The sequence below is a fragment of the Vicugna pacos genome, chromosome 10 (assembly GCF_048564905.1).
Source record: "Vicugna pacos chromosome 10, VicPac4, whole genome shotgun sequence".
Classification (NCBI taxonomy): Eukaryota; Metazoa; Chordata; class Mammalia; order Artiodactyla; family Camelidae; genus Vicugna; species Vicugna pacos.
In genome coordinates, this window is record NC_132996.1 from 74,981,394 (window position 1) to 75,008,282 (window position 26,889).

General features: G+C 58.9%; 2 protein-coding genes across 14 annotated transcripts in view; one reads left to right on the top strand and one right to left on the bottom strand.

Moving 5' to 3' along the window:
• On the top strand, positions 1-4,053 carry IRF7 (interferon regulatory factor 7). 4 transcript variants are annotated; one of them, XM_072970628.1, is made up of 9 exons: positions 1-308; positions 582-894; positions 979-1,141; positions 1,239-1,443; positions 1,757-1,812; positions 1,916-2,120; positions 2,427-2,957; positions 3,048-3,166; positions 3,236-4,053. In XM_072970628.1, the coding sequence occupies exons 2-9, from the start codon at positions 875-877 to the stop codon at positions 3,431-3,433; spliced, it is 1,497 nt and encodes a 498-aa protein (XP_072826729.1). In that variant the 5' UTR covers positions 1-308; positions 582-874; the 3' UTR covers positions 3,434-4,053. The 4 variants fall into 4 exon arrangements, with proteins under 4 accessions (XP_072826729.1, XP_072826731.1, XP_072826728.1 ...); XM_072970630.1 differs by lacking the exon at positions 1-308 and adding an exon at positions 392-407; XM_072970629.1 differs by lacking the exon at positions 1-308 and adding an exon at positions 464-481.
• The window catches only part of PHRF1 (PHD and ring finger domains 1), a 27,438-nt gene continuing 4,509 nt past the window's right edge, over positions 3,961-26,889 (bottom strand). For 4 of the 10 annotated variants that reach the window (XM_072970622.1, XM_072970617.1, XM_072970625.1 and 1 more), the window contains 16 exons: positions 24,952-25,166; positions 23,133-23,216; positions 21,659-21,777; positions 15,529-15,626; positions 15,108-15,283; positions 14,424-14,553; positions 11,202-11,329; positions 9,996-10,177; positions 9,704-9,781; positions 9,501-9,620; positions 8,887-9,041; positions 5,756-8,350; positions 5,367-5,524; positions 4,913-5,188; positions 4,672-4,800; positions 3,961-4,311 (listed from right to left, as the gene is read on the bottom strand). In XM_072970622.1, coding sequence (XP_072826723.1) covers positions 4,168-4,311; positions 4,672-4,800; positions 4,913-5,188; positions 5,367-5,524; positions 5,756-8,350; positions 8,887-9,041; positions 9,501-9,620; positions 9,704-9,781; positions 9,996-10,177; positions 11,202-11,329; positions 14,424-14,553; positions 15,108-15,283; positions 15,529-15,626; positions 21,659-21,777; positions 23,133-23,216; positions 24,952-25,166 — 4,787 coding nt within the window. In that variant the 3' untranslated portion in view covers positions 3,961-4,167. Of the gene's footprint in view, positions 4,312-4,671; positions 4,801-4,912; positions 5,189-5,366; positions 5,525-5,755; positions 8,351-8,886; positions 9,042-9,500; positions 9,621-9,703; positions 9,782-9,995; positions 10,178-11,201; positions 11,330-12,085; positions 12,133-12,366; positions 12,606-14,423; positions 14,554-15,107; positions 15,284-15,528; positions 15,627-21,658; positions 21,778-23,132; positions 23,217-24,951; positions 25,167-26,889 lie in introns of those variants that run through there. The other 6 variants (XM_072970621.1, XM_072970618.1, XM_072970620.1 and 3 more) reach the window with 6 other exon arrangements.

The window sequence follows — 26,889 nt, forward strand, 5'->3', positions numbered from 1 at the left end:
TGCGGGTTTCGTTCCTGGAGCCCCAGCTTATCGCACTGCCTGTCCCACCACGGCGGCTGCGGGAGCCCCAGTCCCCCAGCGCGCCGGGTGAGGCAGAGCATCGGCTGGACCCGGCAGCGGCTGTGCAGGCGGGCCGCCAGGACCCCCTGCGGCCCCGCCCCGCCCCGCCCGCCGGAGCACGTGACTTCCTCTGCTGCAGCTGGAGCTCCGCGGAGCCCGGCCGCGCCCCCGGCCCCGCCAGCATAAAAGCGCGCGCTTTGGCGTGTTCGGAGAGACGAGGTTTCGCGCTCCAGCCGCTTCTGCGCCAGGTACTCGGGACTCACGCGGAAGCAGAGGGGCAGTGACGGCCGCGTCGGACCGCGCGTTCGCTCCGTGGAGCAGTGGCCGGGAGGGGGCAGGCAGCGCGGGTGACGGCGGCGGGGCACGGATCCAGAATTGGGGGGACTGGATGCGGGGGTCACGGTCGCTGAGGACCTGCGGGGTGGGCGAGAGGGGAAGGGAGAGGGGCGTCTGCCAGCCCTGCGGCCCAGTGGGTTAGGTTTTGTTTTCCTGCAGCGTGAGGTTTCGTTTTCCTGCGGCAGTTCCGTCGCGCCCCCGCAGGGCCTACCCGGCCGCCGGCTCGACACCTGTGGCGCCTCGTGCGCGCGCTCGCCGTATCTGCAGTCACACCTATCACCGCCTTGGTCAGGACTCACACTCGAGCAACGTCGTGGCCATCAGCCCTCAATTCCCATCTGTGATCCTCAACACCGGTGACATCTGGCCACACTCGCAACCTTCTTCTCATCTGCGGTAGTAGCTGACTGCGCCCGTGACAACACTCGCCGCGGAGGGTGCGCCGGCCCCTCCCCGCCCAGCCCCTGCAGAGGGAGCAATGGCCGTGGCTCAGGACAGGTGAGCTCCCCGCCCTGCCCGGCGCAGACCCCACGCACTCGGCGGCCTGCGCGCGCCCTGATAACCCGGCTGCTCTGCCTGCAGTGGGGCCCCGCGCGTGCTCTTCGGAGACTGGCTTCTGGCCGAGGTCAGCAGCGGCCGCTATGAGGGGCTACGGTGGCTGGACGCTGCCCGAACGCGCTTCCGCGTGCCCTGGAAGCACTTCGCGCGAAAGGACCTGGGTGAAGCAGATTCGCGCATCTTTAAGGTGGGACCGCAATCCCGCCGGGGACCCGGGGGTAGGGGTAGGGCCGCCCCAGATCCGTGGATCCAGGCCACGTCCTCCACTCCCTCTCAATCCCCAGGCCTGGGCCGTGGCCCGCGGCAGGTGGCCGCCCTGCAGCAGCGGTGCCAGGTCAACCAACGAGGATGCGCTCCGAGCCTCCTGGAAAACCAACTTCCGCTGCGCCCTGCGCAGCACTGGGCGCTTCGTGATGTTGCAAGACAACTCAGCTGACCCTACTGACCCGCATAAGGTGTACATGATCAGCCCTGAGCTGGGGTGCAGAGGTGAGGAAAGCCCCAGGAGGGGCTGCAGGAGGATGGGCTGGGCGCAGTGGAATGTGCTTCGGAGGGCCTTGGGACTTTGCTCTGTCCTGGGAGCAGTGCTGCATCGGATTTCTGGTTTTAGAGACTAGCGTGGGAGAGGCTGGAGCCAAGTTGCTGAGGACTGCTAAGGGGATCACTGGGAGGAAGCTGATGAGCTTACTGGGACTAGTGAAGGAGAGGTGCACGTTCCAGCTGTGAGGAGCTGCCTAGGGGTTCACTCAGGTGTCCACTCCAGAGTCAGGTCCCAATGTTTCTCCAAACCTTTCTTCTTCAGACCCAGGCGTTAACCAGGGGGAGGACAAAGCCCTTGAAGATACCCCACTCACAAGGGTAAGGCTATTCTGCCCTCCTGGACCTTGGGTCAAGCAAGGGCTGCCAGCTCTTGCTGGGGCAGGGGGCTGCTTATTTAAGCTGGCATTGTCTTCCCCTGCAGGATGGGCTTCTTGGGCCATGCCAGGCAGCAGATACTGGTGAGAGGCCAGGGCATGAACTGGCCTGGCTAAGCCCTGAGCCCTGCACTGCAAACCCAGGTGAGCATGCTGGGGACCTCTTGCTCCAGGCTTTGCAGGAGAGCTCCCTGGAGGACCATCTGTTGAAAGCTGTATTGGGCGCGGATCCGATCCCCCTAGAGGCTCCTGGTAAGGGGCTGTGTTGGCGGGGGGTGCTCTGTCCTGCAGACTTCTGTGCCAAGGGGAGAGGCAGGCAGGGGAGAGAGGAGGCAGGGCCTGGGGGAGAGGGAGGCCCAGCAGGGATGGTGCGGGCTACAGGTGGGCCAGTATAGCTCATCCGCCTCAGGTCAGGCCCAGAGCTCCTCCCAAGCAGTGGGAGTGGCCACCGGCCTGTGGCTACTGCCCCAGGCCAAGGTTATGGGGGAGAGGAGCCAGAGACCTGTGGAAGAGGGAGGAGCTGGGAGACCAGGTGCCAGCTTAGGCCTTTCTCTCCAGCTGCAGGGCCCCCCCTGGCCCCAGAGCCCAGGCAGCTCCCAGACGTGGAGCTTGGCACCACACCCTCCTCTGGTGCCTGCACCCCAATGGCAGGTGAGCACCCGGCTGGTCCCAGGTGCTCCCAGGTCTGTCTGCACAAAGAGCCCAGCCTAGGGGCCCTGGACTTGACCATCATGTACAAGGGCCGAACAGTGCTGCAGGAGGTGGTGGGGCGCCCAGGCTGTGTGCTCCTATACGGCTCCCCTAGCCTGGCTGCTGAGGCTGCAGAGCCCCAGCGTGTGGCCTTCCCCAGCCCTGCTGAGCTGCCCGACCAGAAGCAGCTGCACTACACAGAGAAGCTGCTGCAGCACGTGGCCCCTGGCCTGCAGCTGGAGCTCCGGGGGCCCTGGCTGTGGGCCCGGCGCCAGGGGAAATGCAAGGTCTACTGGGAAGTGGGTGGGCCCCTGGGCTCTGCCAGCCCCTCCACCCCAGCCCGCCTGCTGCCCCGAGACTGCAACACACCCATCTTTGACTTCGGCACCTTCTTTCAAGGTCAGTGAAGCACCTGCCCTGGGGCTGAGGTCCTCCCAGCCTGCCCCCCCCCCCCCCCCCCGCTCACCAGAACCCGGTCCTGTCCTGCAGAGCTGGGGGAGTTCCGTGCCCGCCGGCGCCGAGGCTCCCCACACTACACCATCTACCTGGGCTTTGGCCAGGACCTGTCAGTGGTGAGGCCCAAGGAGAAGAACCTGGTCCTCGTGAAGGTGAGGTGCAGGGTCCCCAGGGTGGGGCTGCACACAGCCCCACCGGGCCTGACAGCGCCCTTCCCACAGCTGGAGCCGTGGCTGTGCCGGGCATACCTGGAGGGCGTGCAGCGTGAAGGCGTGTCCTCCCTGGACAGCGGCAGCCTCGGTCTCTGCCTGTCCAGCTCTGACAGCCTCTACGACGACCTAGAGCACTTCCTGGAGCACTTCTTGATGGAGTGGGGCAGCCCGCCTAGGGCGGACCCCGGCCCCTTCGGGGTCCAGTAGAAACCCAAGAGCCAGCGTTGTGTCCTGACCAGAGGTGGGCTTGGGGCTGGGGCTGAGCAAAGGCACCGTGGACTCAAGCTCACCCCACTTCCTGGGGGCCCAAGGAGGGAACACCCCACTCTTTTCACAGTGAAGAAACTCAGGCCCCACTTTAGAGCCAAAAAACTCTACGCAAAGATCCCAAGTGTCCCTCAGGACACAGACACTCTGCTCTCCCTGCCAGGTGGCAAGTGGGGCCCCTCCGTCGGGGGCAAGGGCCTCTGTGCTGAACCCAGCGGCTGTCCCTGGCCTTTGAAATCTGCCAACACCACTCTGCCTCAGTGGAGCCGAGTGTAGGCTTCAGCAACTCTTTACAGAGCGTAGCACGGACGGTACAAGGGCTCCCTGGACAAGGGCCAGGCGCACAGATGGCTGCCTGGGGGAGGCTGCCTGTGAGGGGGTCGAGGAGACCTCCCCGCACCTCTGGCCCAGGACCTTCCTTGGTCACAAAGCTCACCTTTCAAGTACTGAGCCAATCGAGACATCTCTAAAGATAATCCATTTTTGATAAATTAGAACACAGTGGGAACAGTGTGTATCTATAATGTACAAATAAAAAAAAGTCTAGTTTTAAACTGTGAGCAGGACAGGTGCTCAGACCACGTGTGATCACAGGAACCCTGAAAACAGGAGTTCTGGGTGTCCCCAGAATTTTCTGCTTCCTCCACTCCAGCCAGGACGGCGCTGGGTGGGCCTTAGCCCTCGGGGCCCGGGGCAGGCGGCTCCTCGCTGGCCTCGGCCCTCCGGTGTCTGCGCATGCGCCGGTACTTGTCCACGTAGGCCTTCACCAGGTTGCCCACCTTCACCGGGTTGATCTCCCCGCTCTTGCTATGGCAGATCTGGGGGGGGGCAGTTACACAGATGTCCTTTCACACCCCACATGTTCAGTGACCACAGTGACTGGGCCCTGGGGACCACGTGAGGGACAGTGGGCAGCCTGAGGGTCCCACAGAGCCGGGCCAGCACATCATGACCAAGAACCCCACCCTGGGCTGGAGAACGGGTCGTCTCTTGGAGTGTTGCTTTCCCACACCTCATGTTACTCGGTCTATTTAACAAGTCATGAGGACACTGCCGTGAGCCCCCATGAGCCCCTATGCGGTGCGGCTACAGGGAGATGGGCTGGCCATGCTCACGGACCCCCAAGAGTGTCAGGAGGCAGGGTCTCGGGCCCCCCAGGTGGTGACCGCCAAGCCCACCTTCTGCACGGCCTTGCGAAGGATGTCCTTGTACTCGTCCTTTGTCACCTCCCTCTTCTGGTAGAAGGGCTTGATAGCCAACTTCACCTCCTCCACAGCCCGTTCCTGCACATGCAGCTTCTTCATGTACTGGGAGTGAGAACATGCATGTGACACCCACCCAGAGGCCTAGAGGGCCCTCTGACCAGAGGTATAAGGCTTCCCACCATCCTGCCCCTGGAGGCAGGGGGGCAGGACTCACCTCCTCGTTCTTGGCCTTCTCTGAGGCTGGCCTGGGAGCAGCTGTCCTCTCCTCAGAGTTGTTGGCAGTGGTGGCAGCAGTGGCGGCCGCGTGGCCAGGTGGCTCTGAGGCTGTGGTCAGGATGGCGGGTACAGGGGCTGGGCTCTGAGCCACCCCGCAGCCCTCCAGGGGAAGGCTCCCCTGCAGGATGAACTGGACTGTGGGCTGGCTGACAGGTGCGTAGGGCGGGATGCTCAGAGGCAGAGCCAGGGCGGGAGGCAGGTTAGGGCCATATACCTGGGCAAGAACAAATCCCGCTCAGCCTCTGTAGAGCTCTCAGCACCACGCTCGCCACCCTACTCCCCAGTCAGAGCCATGGCAGAAAGGGGGTGGCACTATGAGGTCTTCAGCCCCGACCTGGCCCAGCCAGCATGGCCTGGGCATGAGGCCACGTCCCTCCAGCCTAGGTGCCCACCTGAGAGGGGTTGGCATCGGGAAAGCCAGAGTCCCGAAGCACGTAACCAGGGGGAAGCGACTCAGAGAAAGGTGCCTGCTGGAACGCAGCCACAGGGCCCACGTCCTCGGTTTCCCGGACCCCTTCCCGGGGCTTCTGTGGTCTGTGGAGCGGCATCCCTGAGGGCCAAAACAGCAGGGGTGAGTGTTCTGTGGCCACCCCAGGCCAGAATGCTGCTTCCTGGCTAGAAAGTTCCAGAAAAGCATCCCAGCAGCAAGGACCACTGGTCAGGCTGCAGCCATCCCTCTGTGTGAAGGAGGCCCGTGAGCCACCCAGGGAGAAGACCCAGTGGTGGTCACTCGTGCGTTCTCACATGCCAACCCCCCCCACCCCGGGAAGTGCCTACTCACGCAGGCCTCTGTCCTCGGCTGGGGCACTGCTCTCTGCCTCCTGGAGGTTCCAGGTGACTCTCTTCACCAGAGCCTTAGCCCGTAGCAAGGGGTTCTGAGAAGGACCTTCCTCCTTCACCACGGGCGCCCCACCCACGGCCTGGCCACCCAGGGTGCTGGGCACTGTGGTGGCCTCAGCCACGTCCTGTGGGAGCAAGTGCTTCTCTTGGGGGCCCTCTGTCTGGGGCAGGAGCTGTGTGGCATCTTCACTGTGGATCAGCGACACCTCCCTCCTGATGGCAGCCGTGGCCATGGCCAGGCTGGCTTCATGCTGCTGGCTGGTTGGAGGCACAGCAGGCTTGGGCGGGAGGCCTCGCTCTGGGGAGGAGTCTGTGCTCTCAGGGGAGGGTGGAGAGCTCATGTCATCAAGCTGCATGAAGATGGCTTCACTTGAAAAGTCCTCAAAGAGGTGGCCCGCCTCGACAGAGTCGCCGTAATCCAGGTCCTCGAGTGGACACTCGGCTGGTGCCTCTGGGACTGGGGCGGCCTTTGGGGGACCCTTGTCTGCCTCGACCCCCTCCAGCAAGGCGTCTGCTCCTGCTGAGGCCGGGGGCCGGGCCAGGTGCTCCCTGTCTGGCCTGGGCTCCTCTGGGGCAGGGGGCGCCGGAGAAGCCTCTTTCGGGGCCAGCTTCCTCTCTGGGGAGCGGGGGCGGGGCCGTGGGCGCTTCTCACGGGAACGAGGCCGCCGGTGCTCCCGGGACCTGTGCTCCGGGCTTGGTGACCTGGACCTGCGCTTCCTCCTCTCCCGGGAGCCACGCCTCTCTCGGGGCCGCTCCCTCCTTTCCCTGGGGTGCCTGGGCCTACGGGACCTCTCCAGGCTGCTGGGGGGCGAGCACTCCCTCCCCCGAGACCTGGACCCGGACCTCCGCCTCTTCTTCCTCCTGCCCTCGCGGTGCTCGTAGGAGGAGCTGCCGGGGCTGCCAGAGCGGGACCTGCGCCGGCCTTGGCCCCAGGAGCCCCTCCTCCTCTCTCGGCTCTTGTCCTTGGCCTTCTTCCGCTTGGCTCGCTCATGGCTGCTGGAGCGGTCACTGGAAGACCTCCGGCTCCGGACCTTGGGTCGGTGCCTCTTGGCCGGGTCCTCACCCGCTGGTGGCGATGCCGACCGAGAGCTCCTGTCCCCAGAGTGGGACGAACGGGAACCGGAGCGGGCCCTCCCATGCTCCCTGCTGGTGGCCTGCTGCCTCTGGGTTTTCTTCCTGCTGCGGGAGCTGGATGTGGAGCGGGAGCGGGTGGGGGACCGCAGCTCCACGACCCTGTGGGTGGTTGTGTGCAAGGCGTTGGGGCTGGGTGGCGCGTCCGGCTCCGCCACAGTCACACAGGTCACTTTCCGCCCCTCGGAGCCAAAGAAGGAGCTGCAGGGTGGCCGGTCCTCGTCCCCCCAGGGCTCGGGCGGGGACGCCCCCTGCACCTGTTTGGCAGCGCCTTGGCCCTCAGTGGGCTCCTCCTTGTCCTGGAGCTCAGGCTGCCCAAAGGGCCCCTGGGGGGGCTGGGGCTCCTTCCCAAAGCCAGTCTGCACTGTGTAGGAGGTGACGCAACGCACGGGCGGCCGTGCTGGGGCCCTCGGGCTGTCCACCGAAATGGTCCGGGTGATCTCAGAGGGCAGGAGGCTGGAGCCCAGGCGCTCGGGGCTGCTGCCGGCGGAGCTGGAGTCAGAGCCCGTGGGGTTGAAGGGATCGTAGATCTCGCTCTTGAGCTGCTTCGTCTTCCTGACGGCGAAGAGGGGCGAGGGGCTCTCTCTCCTCTGCGCCTTGCTGTCCACAGGCCGGAAGGTGTTACAGAAGCCAGGGCTGGGGAGTCTGCTGGAGTGGGCTGTGTTCCCAGGAATATTGATCCTGAAGCTCTCAAAGGTCGAGCCGACACCCTTCCCCCTGGAGGGGCCAGGCAGAGGGGGGGCCTGGGGGCCACCCCCAGAAGGTGTGCTGGGCTCCTGCGTGCCCCTGCTGCTGGGCTCGCCCTCCACCCGGGCACCGCAGCTGGGCTGCCCAGGGCCCTCCCGGCCCGTGAGCCGGCTGATGCAGGAGCTGGGGATGTCGACATGCTGCCCGCCCGTGGGGGCCTCGTCCTCCCGCCGGCCGCAGCTCTCGTCTCTCCTGATCTTTGGTATCCTGGGCAGCCTGGCGATGTCAGCTCTCCTGGGAGTGGGTCTCGGGGCCTGTGCTGGCACCACACTTCCAGGGGGCGAGTCAGAGCGACCACCCGAGGTCTTCGACGACACTGATCTCAGAGGTATAGAGCGCCTGGCGTCGCCGTTCAATCGTGAGTTGTCACTCTGTTTTAAGCCAGGTCTGCTCACGCTGGACAAGTTCTGGGCCTGGCCCGCCTGAGGGGTCACCAAGGACTCTAGTCTCACAGGGGCCCCCGACACAGGTGCAGGAACACAGGCAGGGCCAGGTGGAGCCGGGGGTGTGCCTGGGGTGGCCCTGCCTGGACACCTGGACCCTAAGCTCTGTGGCTTGCTTCCTGAGTGAGTCACTCTGGGCTGCAGACAGGGCCCAGACCCGGTGTCTTCTCCCTCTCCAGGTGGACCAACTGAGTTTCTCTGAAAAGAAACTGGAGCTATAAAGACAAAAAGCCAAACAGCCATCAGTTCCCATCCACGTCTTTAAAAGTTCAACCTTTGCCAGAGTGCCTTTCTCTGAAACCATGCACTTTAAATCCCTTCTACTCAGTGCTGCCTGGCTGCCCTCCGGCAGGGCCTGAGGCCCCTGTGGTGCTGCCCACTGTTCTCTTCTGCTTCATCTGCTACTTTTACACTATTTGGATCAAAAATGGCCTGAGCCTGTAATGCACACTTGAAAAGGGGCAGCGCCCTGGCCTATCACTGACCGTGCCTGCACAGCTAGGAAACCCGCCAATGCCGACTTGTGCAGAGGCCCAGGGCTGGCTCCCGTGGCCATGAGGTTCGAGGCAGCTGCGTGACGGCAGGAGGGCCTGCGGGCTGCAGGGAAACTCCATCCACCTGTACGTCATCAGCTCGGAAACTCAGACAGTGACGGAAACGCATCTTCAGAAGCTCAGTGCCCTTGCCCACAACCGGAACCCATGGGTCGCAGACTCGGGGTGGGGGGTCGGCGTGGGCAGAGCTGCCTCACCTGCCCTCTTGGCGCTGAGGGACCCGTCCCGGTGGATGATGATGTCGGCGCCGTTCATCATCAGGAGGCTCTGGCCCGACAGGATGCTGCCCAGCAGGTCAGGCACGGCGTCCTCGTGGACTTCTGGCTGGGGCACCGGGGCAGGGGCGCTCCTCCTGCAGGGCAGATCCGGGGCAGGCCCTGCCGTCAGCGCCTCTGCACCCCAGACCCAGCCTGGCAGCAGGCAAGGGGCCCCGGCCAGCAGCTCTGACGAAAGGGCAGAAGGGCGTCTGGGGTAGATGATGTGATGCTTTCCCAGCAGAAGCTGGTGAGCAACAGCTCTACTGGTTTTGCTGGTTCCTTTTTTGAGGATTAAACAGAAGAGAAGCTTGACTCCCTACCAGCCCTGCTGGTGGGCTCTGAGGCAGAGGTGGGATGTGGAGGCAGCCTCCGGGGGCCACGGCCTCCCCTTCATCCCCGTGCCCTTGGCTAGGGACGGGTTGCAGCACCTCCTCATCCAGGAGCCACGGAAGAGGCCACAAAGGTTACCAATACGGAGACCAGCTGGTCCTCATTGGCCAGTGGCCCTACCTTGGCACCGCCACCCCCGGCCATCCTGTCCCCACAAGACACACCTGGAGAGCCCCATGGAGACAGGCCTGGCCACAGGCTGGTGAGAGCGCAGGGCTGACTGGGACAGAACCCTCCTCTTGGCACTCAGAGGGGAAGCAGGGGTTGCAGGCACCTCTTCACTGCTGGACGGAGGACAGAGGCCAAAGGGAATGGGTGAGCCTGCACCCCGAGGCCCAGGGAGACACCCCAGCCCTCTCCACAGCACCTGGCAGGGTGGGCTAAGCACGGTCCCGCGTGGCAGCACTCAAGAGGCAACACACTGAACCAGGACCCCGCGGCGGCTCTGTGTTGGGGTGGCCCGAACCTCTGAGCAGGGATGGGGTGGGGGCAGACCCTTCTCCAAATTAGGGGACAAGAAGGCACAACGTCCTTCCTAGTCACCACCTAACGGAGTCTGGGAACGACTAAGGCAGAAATTCCACAAACACGCATTCTGCGGGTGTGCACGACCCCCAGAAAGAAGTGAGGCCCCCCCGAGCCCCACCCGCCACAGTCACCTGTCAAAGGGGTCCAGCTCATAGGGGTCTCCGAACAGGGAGAGAGAGGCTACCCCGATGTCCGCACGCATCAGCCCCAGAGAGGGGTCCGCGGGCTTGTACACCGAGGGGACGCAGGCTCCATGGGCTGGCCTCCGGAGGCCCAGTGTCCGCGCGAGGCGGGTACGAGCTGTGGCTTCACACTGAACTCATAGGACAGAGAAAGAGACACTGGTCAACCAGGCTGGAGTCTACGGGTCCAGATTTCAACCACTGATCAGCCCAAGGGCTGCATGGACGGGCCTCTCCCCAACAGAGTCCCACACCTCGCACGACTGCAGGGCTGTCACCTCTGGTCTCGACTCTGAGAGAAAATCACAAAGAGGAAAACACCCCGTCCTTCTGGTGACTGTGGGAACACAACCAGGCCGGGCTCAGGCCCAGCGGCAGGGAGACGGCGGGGATGGCCATCTGAACGAACAGGCTGACCAGACGTCCACGCACTCCACTTAAAGCTGAAATGTGCTCTCACACAAGTACACATGAGCCGACGCCGACTGGGCAGCGGAGCGAGCTCCAGTGTGAACTCGCATAAAGACACGGCAGACACGGGGACGACAGCGCGAACCCAGCTCTACCAGTCTGTCGTGTTAAAATGTTTGAAAGAGCCAGTCCAAGAGCAGGGTCGAGGAAAAGTACTTCAGAAAAGCCCATGTCACACAGGCCGCCATGTGCATGGGGGAGGGGCCCTGAAGACTCGCCAGCAGGCCAATCTGAGGGCGGGAATGGCCTGAAGGGGACAGTGTCCACGCACGTCGCACTCGAGCCACCTCACCAGACACAGCCTGGACCCTGCTGCTCACACCAGGACATAGGCCCTGCCGGAGGACTTCTGCTGCTGGCCTCTCTCAACTCCCCCTCCCCAGCTCATATCTGGCCCCCCGCCCCGCCCCTGGCAGGGAACAATGAGTCTGGAGCCCTGACGAGGGGTGGCCCCTCTGCATACCCCTGCGGTCCCAGGAACGGCACCTAGTCCCTCAGGACGGCTGGCTCCCTGCGGTCCTGGACATGTCCTGTCAGTCCCATCTCCAACCCACACGGCAGAAACGTGTTTTTATCTGGCAATCTCTAAGTAAATACAGAGAAGAGGCTATTTCTGTGACCCTTACTATGTACCTACACAAAGGATTTAAAGTTTGCCAGGTGTGAACCCCCATCAAATGCTACCTTTATCTTTTTCCCTTTTCTCTTCTTCCCACGACCCTGGCGTTTCTTCAACCTCGTCCCTGAGTTCTTGCTCTTCACAGATGACCTGGGCTGGGTCTTCCTTCTTCCCGACGCTTTCTTCCGTCTTCCTACAAGGAGCACATTGCGAGCACACGCGTCACTGTGTGCACGGACCCCTGCCCCATCCCTGCGTGCCCCCCTCCCCCCAGGACCCAGCCTACAATAACTATCCATCCCAGTTTTGGGTGTGATTATCTTCTCATTTTAATTTGGTCACAATTTTTAAATTGAAGAACAGCTGACAGACAGTATCATGTTAGTCTCAGGTGTGGCCTGGGGTCTTTACATGGAAAATAAACCCACAGAGGAGGGAGGGGAGAAGGCAGTGCAGAGCGAGAACAGAGTCCCGAGCCTACTCTGATTTGTAAACCTGACTGTTAGAACCCGTAGGTATTCTACATAATTATGAAACAAAATTAAATTAGAAAACACAAACCCTGAGAATCAAGAGTAAAAGGAAATAAGGGACCCCAGCTCTGTATCTACTTGGTGGTCTCACCGCAGAGGAGAGATCTCCCAGAGGCCTGGAAACGAGTGACTTCACGGTACATTTCTAGTAAAACAGATCCTGAAGGTTCAACTGCAAAACCACCAGCGCCCTGTCCTCCTCAGCCACCTTGAGGTGCTCGAGGCTTACTGGGGATGAGCCTCGTCAGCCACGTGGCTCCCTAATTTTAGGATGCCCCGACGCCCCTGGGGCCCTCAGGAGCCTTGGCACAGAAGAGGGGTTCCAAGGAAGAGAGACCGGCCCTCCTGATGTGTGCTATGAAATGCACACCCAACAGGTCTCAGCCACAGGTGCAAGATGAAGCCACAAGCCCTACCTGATCTCCCCTGAGGGGCACTCTGAGCAGGCTGGAGGTTTCGAGAACTGGGAAGCGCAGGAAACAGACGAAGGTGCTAGTTAACTCGTGCTGTCCATAAAAACCCCACTCCTGGAAGCAGCCGGTACAGGAGGGAAGCCTCTCCTTCTCTTCCCAGTGAGTTCATGGAGCTGAGCCCCAAGCCCCATGGCTGCCTGATTGCGAACAGGGAGCCCGGAGGAACTGCCTGCTGGAGGACCCCCAACACTGGCCAGCAACTTGTAAGCAAACAAAACCCCCACCTGCGCCTGAGTGAGCCTTGAAGCTCTAACCACCCGGCTGTGACAGGCAAGGGGTGCTGCTGTCTGCTAGTGTGCGGGCAAGAACTGCCCAGGAGGGAAGCGCTGGACAGAAGACCCGATTTCCCACAATCAAGAGGACCCAGAGACACTGGATAGGCAGCCACCAGGGCAACACAGATCTCGTCTGGCTCTGGATTCAAATAAGCTACTTTTAAAAATTCCATCACATTTATGACACAATTAGAACTTTTGAACCTGACCGGCCATTTCACAGTGTTATGGAATTTCTGCTTGTTTCTCAGGTGTTAACGATGGGATTGCGATGAACTTAAAAGGAAGACTCCCTCTTTCAGAAATACACTGCGAAACACTTGTAGGTAAAATGAGGATCGGCTTCCTAATAACACAGGAGGTGGCGGAGGCAGATGGACGAGCCAACGCTGGCCGGGAGTCACCGGGCCAGCGACAAGACGGCTACATGGGCACTGCTCCTTTCTCCCTGTGCGTCACAGGCCTGACACACGGCTGTAAGCAGCTTAAGAAATCCACAGCAGAGGACACACAATAACCAGACCCCGGAGTGTCCACCGCGAGCCGCTCGGACAAAGGGAGAGCCGACCCTGTCTCCCCCAGGAGCCGCAGCGCCTTCAGACTCTTATTCTGAGATGGCTCTCTGCACAGCCTAGGTGCTGTCTGGACTGAGAAGCATGCTTCTTGACCTGAAAAAAGGAGACTCAGGCCTAAGACATGAGGAGACAACCTCTACCATCCTGAATTTCAAGTCGAGCATCAGTATGATCTTAGGATGCAGTTTCCAGCTCTGTGCACTGAAAGGGCCAGAAACACGGACCAACCTTCAACAGACCTCAGGTCTAGCCTCTGAATTCCAGCCCCCACTGAGAGGACAAGGGCCCACTGGAAGGGCCTGAGTCCACAGGAGGACACACGAGGCACAGGAAGACAGGTCCGCACACTCCTGGAGACTTTCATGAGGCACCCCGCACACCCCAGCGTGGCAAGGACGAGGCCCCACAACTCTCATTGTGCTACCGGGGCATGACGTGGTCTGTCTAGTAGACCTCAGACACACGTCTACTGATGGTGCAGCCAGTCCTTGCTGCTCTGCGGCCACGAGAAACGAAACGTCCGCCTGCAGGGAAGAGCAGCCACAAGACCGTTCGCAGCACCTCTACACAGAGGAACCCAAACCCCTCTCATGGGTAAACGGATACACCGAGGTGTGTTCCTGCAACAGGCATCTTCCTCAGCGATACACTGAAATCAAGCACAGACGCCAAAGTCACTGCTGAGACACAAACGAGAGCACACACGCAGAACCTCGTAAGAGCCAAGTTCGAAGACAGACAAAAACTAGCTCCTGACGCTACAGGGACAGCAAGCCACCAGGAGGGCCGCGGGCACCAGTGCCATCTCAACAAGTCAGTTTTCAGAAAAGCCCAGAGTGTAACCCACGGACTGAAACAGGGATCCACTAAGTCTGCCGCCTTAAACAGACAATCCAAGGGGAGAGGAAAGCTCTTCTCTGGAGCTGAACGCCAACCAACCAACAACGGCGGAGCAGAGCTAGAGGTCATCAGCGGGGTTACGAGGGCTAAAAGCCTCTCCCCGGGAGGGACCACACTACTAGAGAAAGACAAAACCTACCGGGACCAAAGCTAACACAGAGAGAACTAGAAACTCCAACGGCACCAAAACAACACAGGACACTGAACTGACCATTCCAGCTGTTCCCACCCTGGAAAGCCCAGGCACAGGGCTTCACTGTGAGCCACCAGACTCAGAGAAGTGACAGCGCCACTTCCCCACCAAGCCCTCTGGGACCCTCCTGTCCAGCTACGCGAGGCTGTGACTCGACGCACGTGCAGAGGCTGTGGCTGAACAAACAGCACTGCCCACGGGGTGTTCAGAGGAGGAACCAGCGGCTGGAAGGGCTGCCCTGTGGAGGTCTGGCTACCCTGGAAAACCAGGTGCAGAGACAGAAGTGACCATGCTGGCCTCCGGGGAGCTGCCCGCAGCCAAGCCCCCACCCCGTGTACCTGCTTTCCTCCTCCGGCGGGCAGGGGCTCGTGGCGTTGTGGGGCGCTGGTACACAGCAGTGCTCAGGCCAGCGGCCACGGCTTCGATGGTCTCATCCAGCAGGGAAGACATGAGGTACCTTGGGACGTGCTATACGGCAGAGGGAGGTGCTGGTCATTGAGGGAGCCCCTGGTTGCCCCAGAAGCTGGATACCCTTAGCCGGCGGCAGCAGAAAACAGACAGATTGCTGGGGGCTTCCAGGGGCCCGGAGGGAAGTGGGGTCTTGGGAGGCTTCCCAAGGTGCAGGTCAGGCAAGAATGGGCGACAGAGAGGGCCGGGTGCACCTCAAGGAGCTGACAGTGGAGGCGCAGAGCCAGCGGGAGCGGCAGGGACGAGGGGTGTGGCTGGGTCTCGGGGACAGGAAGTCAGGAGGACTGCAGGCGTCTGCCCTGAGAACCCGTGTGATGGGTGTGGCGTCTGTGACCGGGTCCTGGGGCCCAAGCCTCCCGGGCAGCTTTCACGGCGCACCTGCGGACTGGGCCCCCAGCCACTGGCCCAGCCCGGTACCCTTGGGGCAAGCTCTCCGCTCCTGCTGCCTCAGGCCTGCGGGGCTTTGTTCTCTGCATGTGGGCCAGACGCAGGGCCTACAGACACAGACCCCACACTGCCGACAGTGTCCCGCTGCTGAGAGTGTGAGCACCCACCTGGACCCCCCGGGCCGTGGAGATCCGGTTCCGGTTCACGGTGGCTCGGACTCTCTCACTCTGCCGCGTCCTGGCGATGGCTCGGGTCCTCCCTGCCTGGGGCCGAAGCCGGCTGGTAGTGGGCACCACGTCGGCCAAGAGCAGGGAGACCTCCTCCTCGCTCACAGGATCCACATCTTGGAAGGAGACACCCAGGCTGACGTGCACTCCGCCAAGCGCTGAGTACCAGGATGCGGGGGCACCTCCCTGGAGCCCGGGGCCTCCAGACCCTGAAGCCCCAGTCAACCAACCCCAGTCCAGCCTCAAGCAGCTGTGCCCCCCGGCCCGGCCAGGAGTGCAGCAGGGAGCCGCCCTGCTGTCAAGCCCCATACGCTCTCCCCATGGATGGGCGCCGCCCCCGCGGGCAGGGCCAGAGCATTACCAGCGGCAGGGGCAGCTCCGAGGACAGCACATTCTGGACAGAACCACTCGTTCACTGGCACCTCCTGGAGAGGGGGGTCCAGACATTCCATGTGGTACCTAGGGGAACAAGAGTGTCCCCAGCCTCACTGTCCCAACCAGCCCCAGGACCACAGCGCACCCTGCAGTGGACTGTGTCCCCCAAACCCACGTGTTGGAGCCCTACCCCCATGTGACAGCACCTGGAGATGGGACCTTTGAGGGGCGATTAAGGTTCAGTGAGGTTGTGGCAGGGGTCCCTGACCCATGTCCTTGGAAGAGGGAGGCACAAGGAGAAGGCACCACATCTGCAGCTGGGAAGGGCCTGCCTGGGCTGACTCGAGAGGACACAGGGGAGCCGGCCGGCTAAGAGGTCCAGGCACTTGGAGCTCGAGACACTGCTCTTCTAACCTGCCCGCAGCCCTGCCCGCCAGCGTTCTGGGAGGACAGGCCCACTGCAGACCTCTGGGCCTCTCCGCCCTCCAAAGGGGCCCTAACGGCCCCCAACCCCTCCATGGGAGACATACTATCTGGAGGGACGGAGCTGAGGAAGGACAGCTGGACCCGAGCGGCTCGTTGGGCGTGGGGTCTGCAGAAGACGGGCGCAGGGGTAGGGCCGACATCCCGGGGAGGCTGGCCTCTGAGGCCGAAGGTTGTCAGCTGGTCCGTCCAGCCCCCTGCCAAGTTTCAGGCGTTGGTGCCCCACAGTCCAGCCTGAGGAGCTGCCGGAGGGCATTTTGTTGGCTGCAAGCATGGAAAGGCTGCCCCACCACGCCTGCCCTTCAGCTGCTTCTAACTTGTCCTCAAGGGTAGCAGTTTGGGAAGGCACGCTGGGCTGGGCTGCCTGAGCCAGAATTCTCCGAACCTCACCCTGAGGCCCCAGACAGTGCCGAGCCAGATGGAACCAACGTTGACCCGTGCCGCACACCCGAGCCCAGGTCCAACTCCACTTCGAGACTGTGTGCCACTCACAGCAATGAAGCATGTGAGGGTCCAGGAAGCCACCGGCTGACAGCAAGAAGCCCACCACAACCAGACGCTGGGAACTCACACGAGACCCGGGGGACGGGTGGGGAGGCCACCCTCCCTGGGGCACAGAGTACTGTGGGGCCCCGAAGCCCCAGTAGATTCCAGCCTGAGAAGGTTCCCCCGCCCCACATGGTCTCGGGAAGGAAACCAAGAACTGAGTGGTAGGTTCTTACAGAGCATTCCAAGGATCCAATATGGTTCCGCCCTGTTCTCGCCACCAAGTTTCAGGGCCTTGAGCAGAGGCCTGCGGGTGTGACAGGTGACTGCCTAGCCACTGCAGCCGCAAGTCACTCCAGAGAGGAGGCTGGCTGTGGTTGAGGCCATGGGACAAGGGAGAGCCGCACTACCGCCACCAGGGCGGACCCCATGCTTACACAAGCACCGAGATGACCACTTCCAACAGGGACGGCACAGCCGGGTGGCAAGGGAGGTCCCAGGTGCCTCGCTCAGGAATAACTACCTTTACGTAAATCACAAATACTCTATGTTTCACGTGACAGTGAAACAATCTAGCGTATTCAGGCACCACAAGAGTGCTTTGAAACTCACTCATTTATGTGAGTGATCTTAGACTTGTGATCTTAACTGAAAGACAACTATATGAAAATTCAGCAAACTGCGAATGTACCAGTGAGGATGTCTAAAAGCATACGGATCACTGCATTTATCAAGTTTTAAGGTTCCGGATCCAGCAGGAGTTTGTGTACTTGAGTTCTTTTCTCCACTGAATTCAAGCACACAAAAAGAAAAGATACCATATTAAATTTATAAATGTACTTTACAGTAAAGGAATTTTAACGAGGTTGTAAAACCCCCAAGGGTCACTGTTATAAGTTACTAGAATTCAAATGGATCTTGATGTAAAGGATTGATGTAATCAAGAACTGTAGGCTCAGATCAACCGGTCTTGAAAAGAATGGAGTTGGCAAATCACGCTCCCTGACTTCAGATTACACCACAAAGCTACAGTCATCAAAACAGCATGGTACTGATTCTTTGTTCCGGAAACCGAGTGGGAGGCGGTGGCAGCAGCTGTGGAGAAAGACAGGAAAAGGCAGGCCGGGCAAGCAGGCAGCTGACCGGACAGCCAGCCAACTGCAGCAAACCAACCCAGCACTCTACCGCTTTACACATCTAACCAGCCACTCACCAAGTTAACCCGAGCACCTCCACAGTCAACTCCGTCGACACCGTAACATCCAGATACGATTAGGCCGACCCACCGGGGCCCTGGCCTGGGGCGCCATCGGAGGATGAGGCCTGCCTGTAATCCAGAGGGGCCTGCCCAGAGGAGGACTACGTGGGCGGGGTGTTGCTGAGGTCGCGGTACGAGGTGGGGCAGGAAGGGGCTTTGGAGGCCGAGGGAGAGGTGCCCTTGCTCGCACCGTACTGACCAAGCAGCAGCTGGACAACCAACTGGGTGCGCACATGTGGAAAACGAAAGGGCACCTGGGTGCCGAGCTGATGCCTACACGGCACAGGCAGATCCCCTCAGTGCTCCTGCTTAAGAACCTTGATGTCTGAGATACAGCTGTTGTGTGTCATTTTCAATAGCCTCTTAAAAGCGTTTAGAAAATCTGGAACTCAAAAACGCCTTCTGCCATGGTAAAAGCCCAAAAGACCCCCAAAACCCCCCAAACAAACAAACACCCGCCCCAGCACGGTACCAGCACAAAAACAGACAAATGGGTCAATGAAACAGAACAGAGCCCAGAAACAGACCCGCGCACTTGTGGTCAATCTATGACAGGCAGCAGGAATGCACAAGGGAGAAAAGACAGTCTCTTCAACAAGCGATGCTGGGGAAACCGGGCAGCTGCACGTAAAAGGAGGAAACTAGAACACTCTCTAACACCATATAGGAAAACAAACTCAGAATGGGTTACAGACCTAAACGTAAGACCGGGTACTATAAAACTCCTAGAGGAAAACGTGGCCAAAACACTGACATAAATCGCAGCAGTTATCTTTCTGGATCCGTCTCCTAAAGTAAGGAAAACAAAATAAAAAATGAACAAATGGGACTTAATTAAACTTAAAAGCTTTTGCACAACAAAGGGAAACCATGAATAAAACAAAGGGACAACCTACAGACTGGAAGAAAATATTTGCAAACGATGAGACTGACAAGGGCTTAATTTCCACAATGCACAAACAACTCATACAACTCAAAAAAACAAAACAAAACGAAACACAAAAACCCAATCAAAAACTGGGCAGAAGACCTAAACAGATCTTTCTCCAAAGAAGGCATACAGATGGCCAACAGGCACATGAAAAAATGCTCAATGTCACTAATTATAAGACAAATGCAAACCAAAACTGCAATAAGGTATCACCTCACACCAGTCAGAATGGTCATGATTCAAAAGTCCACAAATGACAAATGCTGGAGAGCCTGTGGAGAAACGGGAATCCTCCTACGAGGTTGGTGGGAGTGCAGTTTGGTGTAGCCACTATGGAGAACAGTATGGTGATTCCTCAAAAGACTAGAAATAGACTTATCACAGGAGCCAGCAATCCCACTCCTAGGTATATACCTGGAGGGAACTCTAATTTGAAAAGACACCTGCACCCCAATGTTCACAGCAGCACTATTTACAATAGCCAATACATGGAGGCAACCTAAATGTCCACGACTGATGACTGGATAAAAAAGATGTGGTATATTTATATAGTAGAATACTACTCAGCCACAAAAAAAGAATAAAATAATGCCATTTGCAGCAACATGGAGGGGACCCAGAGATTATCATACTAAGTGAAGTAAGTCAGACACTGAAAGACTAATAATATTACATATTACTTATATATGAAATCTTAAAAAAAATGGTACAAATGAACTCATTTACAAAACAGAAATAGTCTCTCAGACATAGAAAACAAACTTATGGTTACCAAAGGAGAAAGGGGTGGAGGGATAAGTTAGGAGTTTGGGGTTAATGTATATAAAACAGACAACCAACAAGCGAGGGAGGGGATCTGGCACTGGGAATGTAAGCTGGTGCGGCCGCTGTGGAAAATGGCAGGGGGAGTTCTCAAAAAATTAAGAACAGAGCTGCCACATAATCCAGCAAGTCCACTTCTGGGTATTTAACCAAAGAAATTGAAACACTAATTTGAAAAGGCACGTGTACCTCAAATGTTCACAGCAGCATGACTTACAATTACCAAGATATGGAAGCAACACAAAGTGCCCATCAACAGACAAGTTGATCAAGTGGATAAAGATGTGATTTTACACACACACACACATACACACAGATGACTACTACTCAGCCATAAAAAAAAATGAAATTCTGCCATTTCCAAAAACATGGATGGGCCTGGAAGGTATTATGCTAAATGAAATGTCAGAAAAGAAAAACAAATACTTTACGTTATCACTTACATGCAGAATCTAAAAAAATAAAACAAACGGAAGGTATGAAAAAAACACCCACAGACTCACTGACAGAAAAGAAACCAGTGGTTACCAGCTCGGCGGGGGAGGGGCCAGGGTGGGGGATAAAGATTTACAAAGTACTCTGTATAAAAAAAGACACACGGGTGTGCTGTGCAGCAGAGGGAAATGGAGCTGACAGTTTGTAACGTTCAGTGGAGTATGACCCATAAGAAGTTTGAATCCCTGTGTTGCACACCTGAAAGTAGAATTGTAAACCAACTGGACCTCAATTAAAAAAAAAAAAACCACGTTCTGTTCCACTCAATTTTGCTATGAACCTAAAATTGCTCTAAAAAAATAAAACCTACTTAAAAAATAAAAAGAACCACCGTGGGCTCCATTCAGAAGCTTGGGGAGAGCAGCGCTTTGTGAGCGGAAGTTCCATCAGCCTCGTCCACGTGGCCACCAGGCACTGGGCTCATTGTCCAGCATGGGTAAGCCGGGCAGAGCAGGCAGGCCGGTGGCGGGGGCCAGCCAGGTGAAGGGTGCGGCAGCCAGGGCCTGGTCTCACTTTCTCACCATGTGTGGCCTCTCGGGCAGCGTCCAGCTATTCTCAGCCCTTCCTTCACAGGCCCCGAGCTGTCGCAGCTCCAGGAAAAAAGGTGCATTCGTGTGGGAGCAGAGCTTGGGGTGCAGCCATGCAGGAGCCCTGTGTCCCCACCCGGGCGCGGAGTGAGATGCCAGAGCAGTGCAGCACCTGCACAGCCTGCGGGACACCCAAGGCACCATTTCTGCCGTCCAGACCTAGGGTGACAACGTGCTGTGGACCACCACTCAGACACGGCCACCTTCTGGGAGTCGCGAGAGGCAAGATCACTGAGGTCAAGCATTCAGGAAATTGTCACAAAGGGTGGGTACCATCTGAGACTCCGGAGGAAGGAGGAAGACCAGGGGTGTGAGCCCAGGGGTGGAGCTGGGGAGGAAGGTGGGAGATGCTGCCAAGACCCTGGGGAGGTTGGCCTGCTGCCACAGGAAGACGAATGTGAGCCAGAGACTGAACGTGCGGGTGCAAGGTAGTACAGGGTTGTGGGGAGGTGCCGGGAGGTGTGGGGAGGTTGAGAGAGGTGGAGGGGAGCGGGGAGGTTGCGGGGCCCTGGTGGGGCTGACCATCCACACTGGGACATGCAAGCACTCCACAGGTGCCCCACCTCCAGGGCAAGGAGAGGGTCTGACTAGAAGCAGGGACCGCGACCAGTGTCGAGAGATGAGAGTGAAAGTTTCTCAGCCGCCAGGGCCCAGGAAGCATGGGTGTCACTGGCTGGAAGCTTCACCTGGTGCCCTGGTCTCGAAGAAAGGGTGGTTCCCCCATGGTCCCGCCCACACAGCCCCTTCTCATGTGCCCCCTTTTCTTTCTTACTTGAGGTATTATTTGCATCTTTGTAGGTGATCTCAGGGTATTATCTGGGGACGGGGAGGGAACAGGTGGCAGTAATCAAAGCAGCATACGGGGGCCACTGTGCGGAGGACCGACGGGCACACCACTGGGTGCCAGGGCCCCGCTGTCCCCTCTGGGGGACTTCGTGTCACTGAGCACAGTGGTGCAGCCCCGGGACACCCTGGAGCAGGCTGCTTTAAGGATGGGGCCTCGGAGGCTGGCTCAGGAACTCGCGAGCTGACGGGACATGGGCCGCAGGCTTACCCGGCGTCACAGCCGTCACACAGGAGCAGGCGGTCCTCCCGGTCACTCCGTCCGCACACCTCACAGAAGGTCGGGTCTTCCTCCTCGTCCTCCCCAGCTCCGGCATTCTCCACTGGAATCTGAACCAGAACCACACTGCTGACCACAGGGCCATGGGACCCAAGTCCCAGAGTCGCTCAGATCACCACTTACAGCTGACCCAGAGCAGGTCAAGAGCTGCATGGGCTCTGGGCCCAGAGGTGTGGACCGACACACACATAGTGATCACTGCGTTTTCTAACTGTCGCAGGAGCTCAGCCCTGAGAAAAAAAGGGATCCAACAGAAAACAAAGCACAACCCATAGAAGGGTCCCAGCGTTGACACCGAGCACTGGCAGCGCCAGACAGACCAGGCGGGCGGGGGACAGGGAGCAGCGTTAAGACAGCAACTGTCACATAACCTGGCCGAGACACAAACATGCAGCTCCTTAAGAACGACGCTGAAGGTGCTACAGCTGTGACTGTCACGCCAAGCAAAGAGCCCACCTCGCAGGGGTGTTGGGGACCTGAACCAGCTCCATTACGCTCGCCACCATGTGCCCCCCCGAGCCTGGGCCACCCCCAAGCCCACTTGAGGCCCACGGCCTCCACTCCGCACTTCCTCCGCTAAGCTCATGGCAGGTGACACTCTCTGCCTCTGTCCTATCGCCAGGCGGACACTCAGGACCTCCTTGGCCTCCTGGACTCTGCTGGACTCGGAACCACGCAGCTCTCCAGCTGGAGGAGCTTGTGTGTGAGTGGCCTCTTGGTGGAGGAGAAGCGTTCAGGGTCACACGCTTCACCAGCGGGTGCCTGAGTAGACACGGCCTGCCTATTGGACGCGGCCGCACACCACAGAGGCCTCCGGGCAGGAGAGCAGAGGCAGCTGGGACAGGCAGCCGGAGGCCCAAGTCAGCAAGACCAAAGCTGCTGTCACCAGCATAGACCTGGAGCATGGCTAGGAGGACACCAGTCTCAGGAGAGGTCTGCACACCAGGAGCCAGGGCCCAAAGCCACTATGGCTACAAGACGCAGCGAGATGTGAGGTGCATCTGAGAGTGTCCAGCACACTCCTCACCGAGAGCAGATGTATGCAGGCCTCTTCTCTCATTAAGAACCAGGCCCCTTCCTTCTCCTCCCCGGCCTTCCTATTTCTGCCGCGAACCCTCAGAAATCTGGCCCTGGGGAGCTGGTCTCCTCTCCCAGGCCCAGCCCCACCCTGACAACACCTCCTGCTGCGGCTCAAGAGGGAAGCAGCTCTGAGCGCAGTAAGGCGAGCAGGAGTGGAGAGGAAGCTGCAAATGGCATCTCAGTGGGTTTCTAAAAAGCCAGTGCTCACTAGCTTCAGGAAAGCCAATCGCTGTCTGCAAGCATGTTTTCTCACAAGACAGGGCCAGGGTGGTACTCGGGGGTAGGGGTGGGGGGTGCGGGGTGCCACTGCAGCACCTACACTCACCTTCTTCAAAATTTTACCGCCAAACTGAGCTCGAATACAAATACTTCTAAATGTAGTTCGATCAACTGGACAGGAGTTGGCATTCTGTAAGAAATAAAAATCGTATCAGAATCTTACAGAATCACTTCCATTATTAATATTGTCTCAAAACAAAGAATTCACTTAAAAGTCAAAAATTCCTTTCATACTACAAATCAGTATTTACTGAAGGCCTAGGCAGGGCTGGGCTGCACCTGCTCCTGGCAGCCAGGCAGGTCCCGGGGAACCTGTGCACGCATTCTGGTCTGGGAGGCACAAGGAATGCTGTGTGCACGCGGGCCTGTCCTCCAGGCTCACTCCGCCAGCTCACAGGGGAACAGCACAACAGCCTCAGGGCTGGACATAGCACATCCCCACCCTTGGAGAAGTCGGGGCTCCCACCCCCACGCACAGGCACTCGCCTTTCTTCTGAGCCTCCCAGCAGCCAGGAAGGGCCACTCGTGGTGGTGCCAAGGAGGCAGGGTCGGGCGCTCTCCACTCAAGTCTTTTCTTGGTGCATGCACCGTGACAGCTGCTGCCCATCCTCCGACAGGGCCACCTGCCTTTCCTTCTGAAGGTCTCAAGAGTGCAGCTGACGTCCCACCTTGAGTCCACAGGGACTGTGTGGGGCGTGGGCTGGGCCCCCTGACCTGGCTCACACACTCAGAGAGCAGCCTGTCCCCGCCATCCGCTGTGCACGCCCATCCCCATCAGGCTCTCCGCCACATGCCTAGGGTCTAGCTCCCATTCTGAGACCGACTCCAGCGCATTCACTATCGTATGAAACTTTGACCATCCAGTAAGGGGCCTCTCCCTTGTTCCCTTGTTCCCAATTAGCTTGGTGTGACCCTCACAAGCCACCAAGTGCCCCGAACATCCCAGGGAGGGTTTTGCTGGACTTGCCTGGCCACTGCTATCTCCGGAATAAGACTCCCTCCAGAAAGTGGTGTTTCTTCATTCGGTCTCAGGCATTTAAGAAAAGCTCTTTAAACGTCTTGTGTATCTTTTTACGTCTTATTTCTAAGCGCACTGTAATTTTTAATGTTTGTTAAACTCGCATCCAGCAATCTCGCTAAACTTACCATTCCAACAGTTCATTCAGAAAACACCTACGCTGCTAAAATCATTACGTGCAAATAACACCTTTTCCAATCAAATGTTTAAGCCTTTATCTTCTCCGATTATTCCAATACGATATTGACTAGAAGATTAACAGCAAACACCCTGTCCTATTGCTCAATTTAAAGGAACACTTTACTTGCCAAACAAACAAACAAACAAACAAAACCAAAAACAAAAACCCAAGACGTCTAAGCCTGAACTAACCAAGGCTGTGGCTCCACCACCACAGACCAGGACCGAGAAGCAAGGGGGCAGAGAAATGCCTGGAGAGAGAGGCCAGCGGCTGGTGGACACAGCTGTGCTGGCGGCTGGCTGGGGAGTCCCCCTCACGTTTTATTGGTTGCAGGACTCAGGTCCCCGTGTCAACAGATGACACCTTGGCACATGAGCACCAGGGCCGACTCTGCCAGGGCAGGCTGACCCTAGGTCGCTCAGGACTTCTGCAGCCAGGTCCCCAAGGGAGCACCTCCTCACCCTGCTCCACGAGCACACGGCCCCTCAGCCAGCTTCACCAACAAGCCTGAGAGCCAGAGCGTGAAACGGAGCAAAGACCGAGCCGGGACCCCACCCCCTGGCTCCAACTTCTGCTGCTGGGCAGTCCAGCAAGAGGTGCCCACAGGCTGGGCCACAGAGGCCATCCCAGAGGGAGGGAGACCCTGGAGAGAAGCCACCTGCTCACCTTGGACCACTCCACGATGCAGTCGAGGCAGAAGTAATGGGTGCAGTTCTCAGGTGTCCCCACAGCCTGGTCCCTGAAAGTGTTGAGGCAAATCGGGCAGCTCTCGGAATCATCATCAGAATTAAACGCACAGTCGGCTTCCAGCTTCCCCTGAGTGTCCGTGACGGTCATGAACGTGTCCACGTCATCACCGTCTTCTTCGGAGTCTTCCGAGCCTTGAGAGAGGAGATTACGACTGGTGGATGGAGCGCTGGAAGCTGCAGCCGCACCCAGGAATGTGGGGTTCCAAGTCCACCCTGAGGGACAGAGCTCAGCGGGCATCTCACCTGAACTGCTTCCAGCTAAGAGGACGCAACCCAGGCTGAGCAGCCACACCAGCAACCCCTCCCCTCCCCAAGCAGAAGCAGAGCCTGGGGGGGCGACGCCAGCCGCCCCCAGATAGGAGGCTGAGCTGCGGAAGCCTCTCCCAGCACGCACTCACAGCACCCTTCTGCGGGCACAGTGTCAGAGAGCTGAACCCCCCAGCTTAGGTTTCTCGTTTCCCTTCCTGCTGGGATGCAGACAGCAAAGACCGCTGACTAGGCAATCTGGCCACAACAGGTCTCACCAATTTCTGAAAGGCTTTGAGGCTGGGGCTTGACCAGCAGGAAAGTAAGGAGACATTTTTTTCTCCATTAGTTTTCTCCCCACCACAACCCTACTAAAGTAAAGATATGCGCTCACACGGATGCAGAGAGCAGACTCCAGTGTGGCAGGCAGGGCTCTCACATGCCCCCAAGACTCAGTCCCACCTGATCCGTTTGAGAGTGGGCAAGGACCTTATGACCCTGAAGCTACACAGCAGAGGAAAATTATCCCAGTCAGCTCAACATTATCAGCTGAGCTCTTTAAAGGCAGTTTTTTTCTCTGGCTGGCTGCAGAGAAAGAAGCCAGACAGATGAGCCCCTGCTGGCGTACAAGAGAGAAAACAGCTGATGTGAACTGTCCCCAGAGGGGGCGGCCTCCAGGCTCTGAGTGAGGAGGGCCTTCCACCCAACAGCCAGCCTGAAAACAGGATTCAGCCCCACACTCATGAGGATCTGAACTCAGCCAACAAGCAGAGACCCTGGGGGAGAAGTCTGGGCCTCTGATGGGACTGTGGCCCCATGACCCTCGATGTCCATGAGGCGAGACCCCAGCGGACGACCAGGTACCTACAGGGCTGACCCACAAAACTGAGAACATGCGTGCTGCCCTCGGCCACTGTGTCTGTGACAGCCCACTTCCCAGCAAGGACGCGAACAAAACTCATGTCACAGAGTTGTGGAGCATGGCAAAGTGACGAGAGCTGACCCTGTTCAACTTCCTGCCTGGCTAAGGGCCACAGGAAGGTTGGTTCCTTCCTGTTGGTTCCAACAGCAGGTTGCGGCCAGGTGGCCTGGTTCTTCCTCTGGAGTTCCGGAAGGCTCAGGAACTGAAGGGAAGGCAGGAAGCTGGCCATCTGCAGGGTCCTGGCCCACAGAGGACGTCTCTGACGTCTCCAAGGAGCAGTGACCACAAAGGTGAGGCGGATAAAGACACAGGCAGGTGCACAAGACCCAGAGCCACCCACCCCTCACTTGTCTCGAGGCTGCTGGAGACAGGTCCCGACCAGACCAGGGTGCCCACGCTGGAAAGAGATGGGCGCGAGCTGGGGCCCGGCACCCAGAGGACAAGGCTGAGCACGGAGGGCTGCACGCCAAGCAGGCCGCAGGTCCTAGCTCGTGCCGCCTGGGGAGCTGGGGTGGGGCTGCAGGTCAGGCCCTAAGCTCTCACCTTTCACCATCAGGCCTGAACAGATAACGCCTGAAGTCAGAAACTCAGCACACGGCAACAGAAGCTCGAGTCCCAGGCAGGTGGTCCTCGGGCCTCGCAAACCTCAGCCCATGCTAACCCGGTCCTGTCCTGCCAGGCCAGTCT

Bases quoted from the DNA above. Each gene is read 5' to 3' on its own strand.
- IRF7 (XM_072970628.1), top strand. From the start codon at position 875: ATGGCCGTGGCTCAGGACAG. The intron at 1,813-1,915 runs GTAAGGCTATTC...CTTCCCCTGCAG, and splicing joins AAGATACCCCACTCACAAGG to GATGGGCTTCTTGGGCCATG. The intron at 2,121-2,426 runs GTAAGGGGCTGT...CTTTCTCTCCAG, and splicing joins GATCCCCCTAGAGGCTCCTG to CTGCAGGGCCCCCCCTGGCC.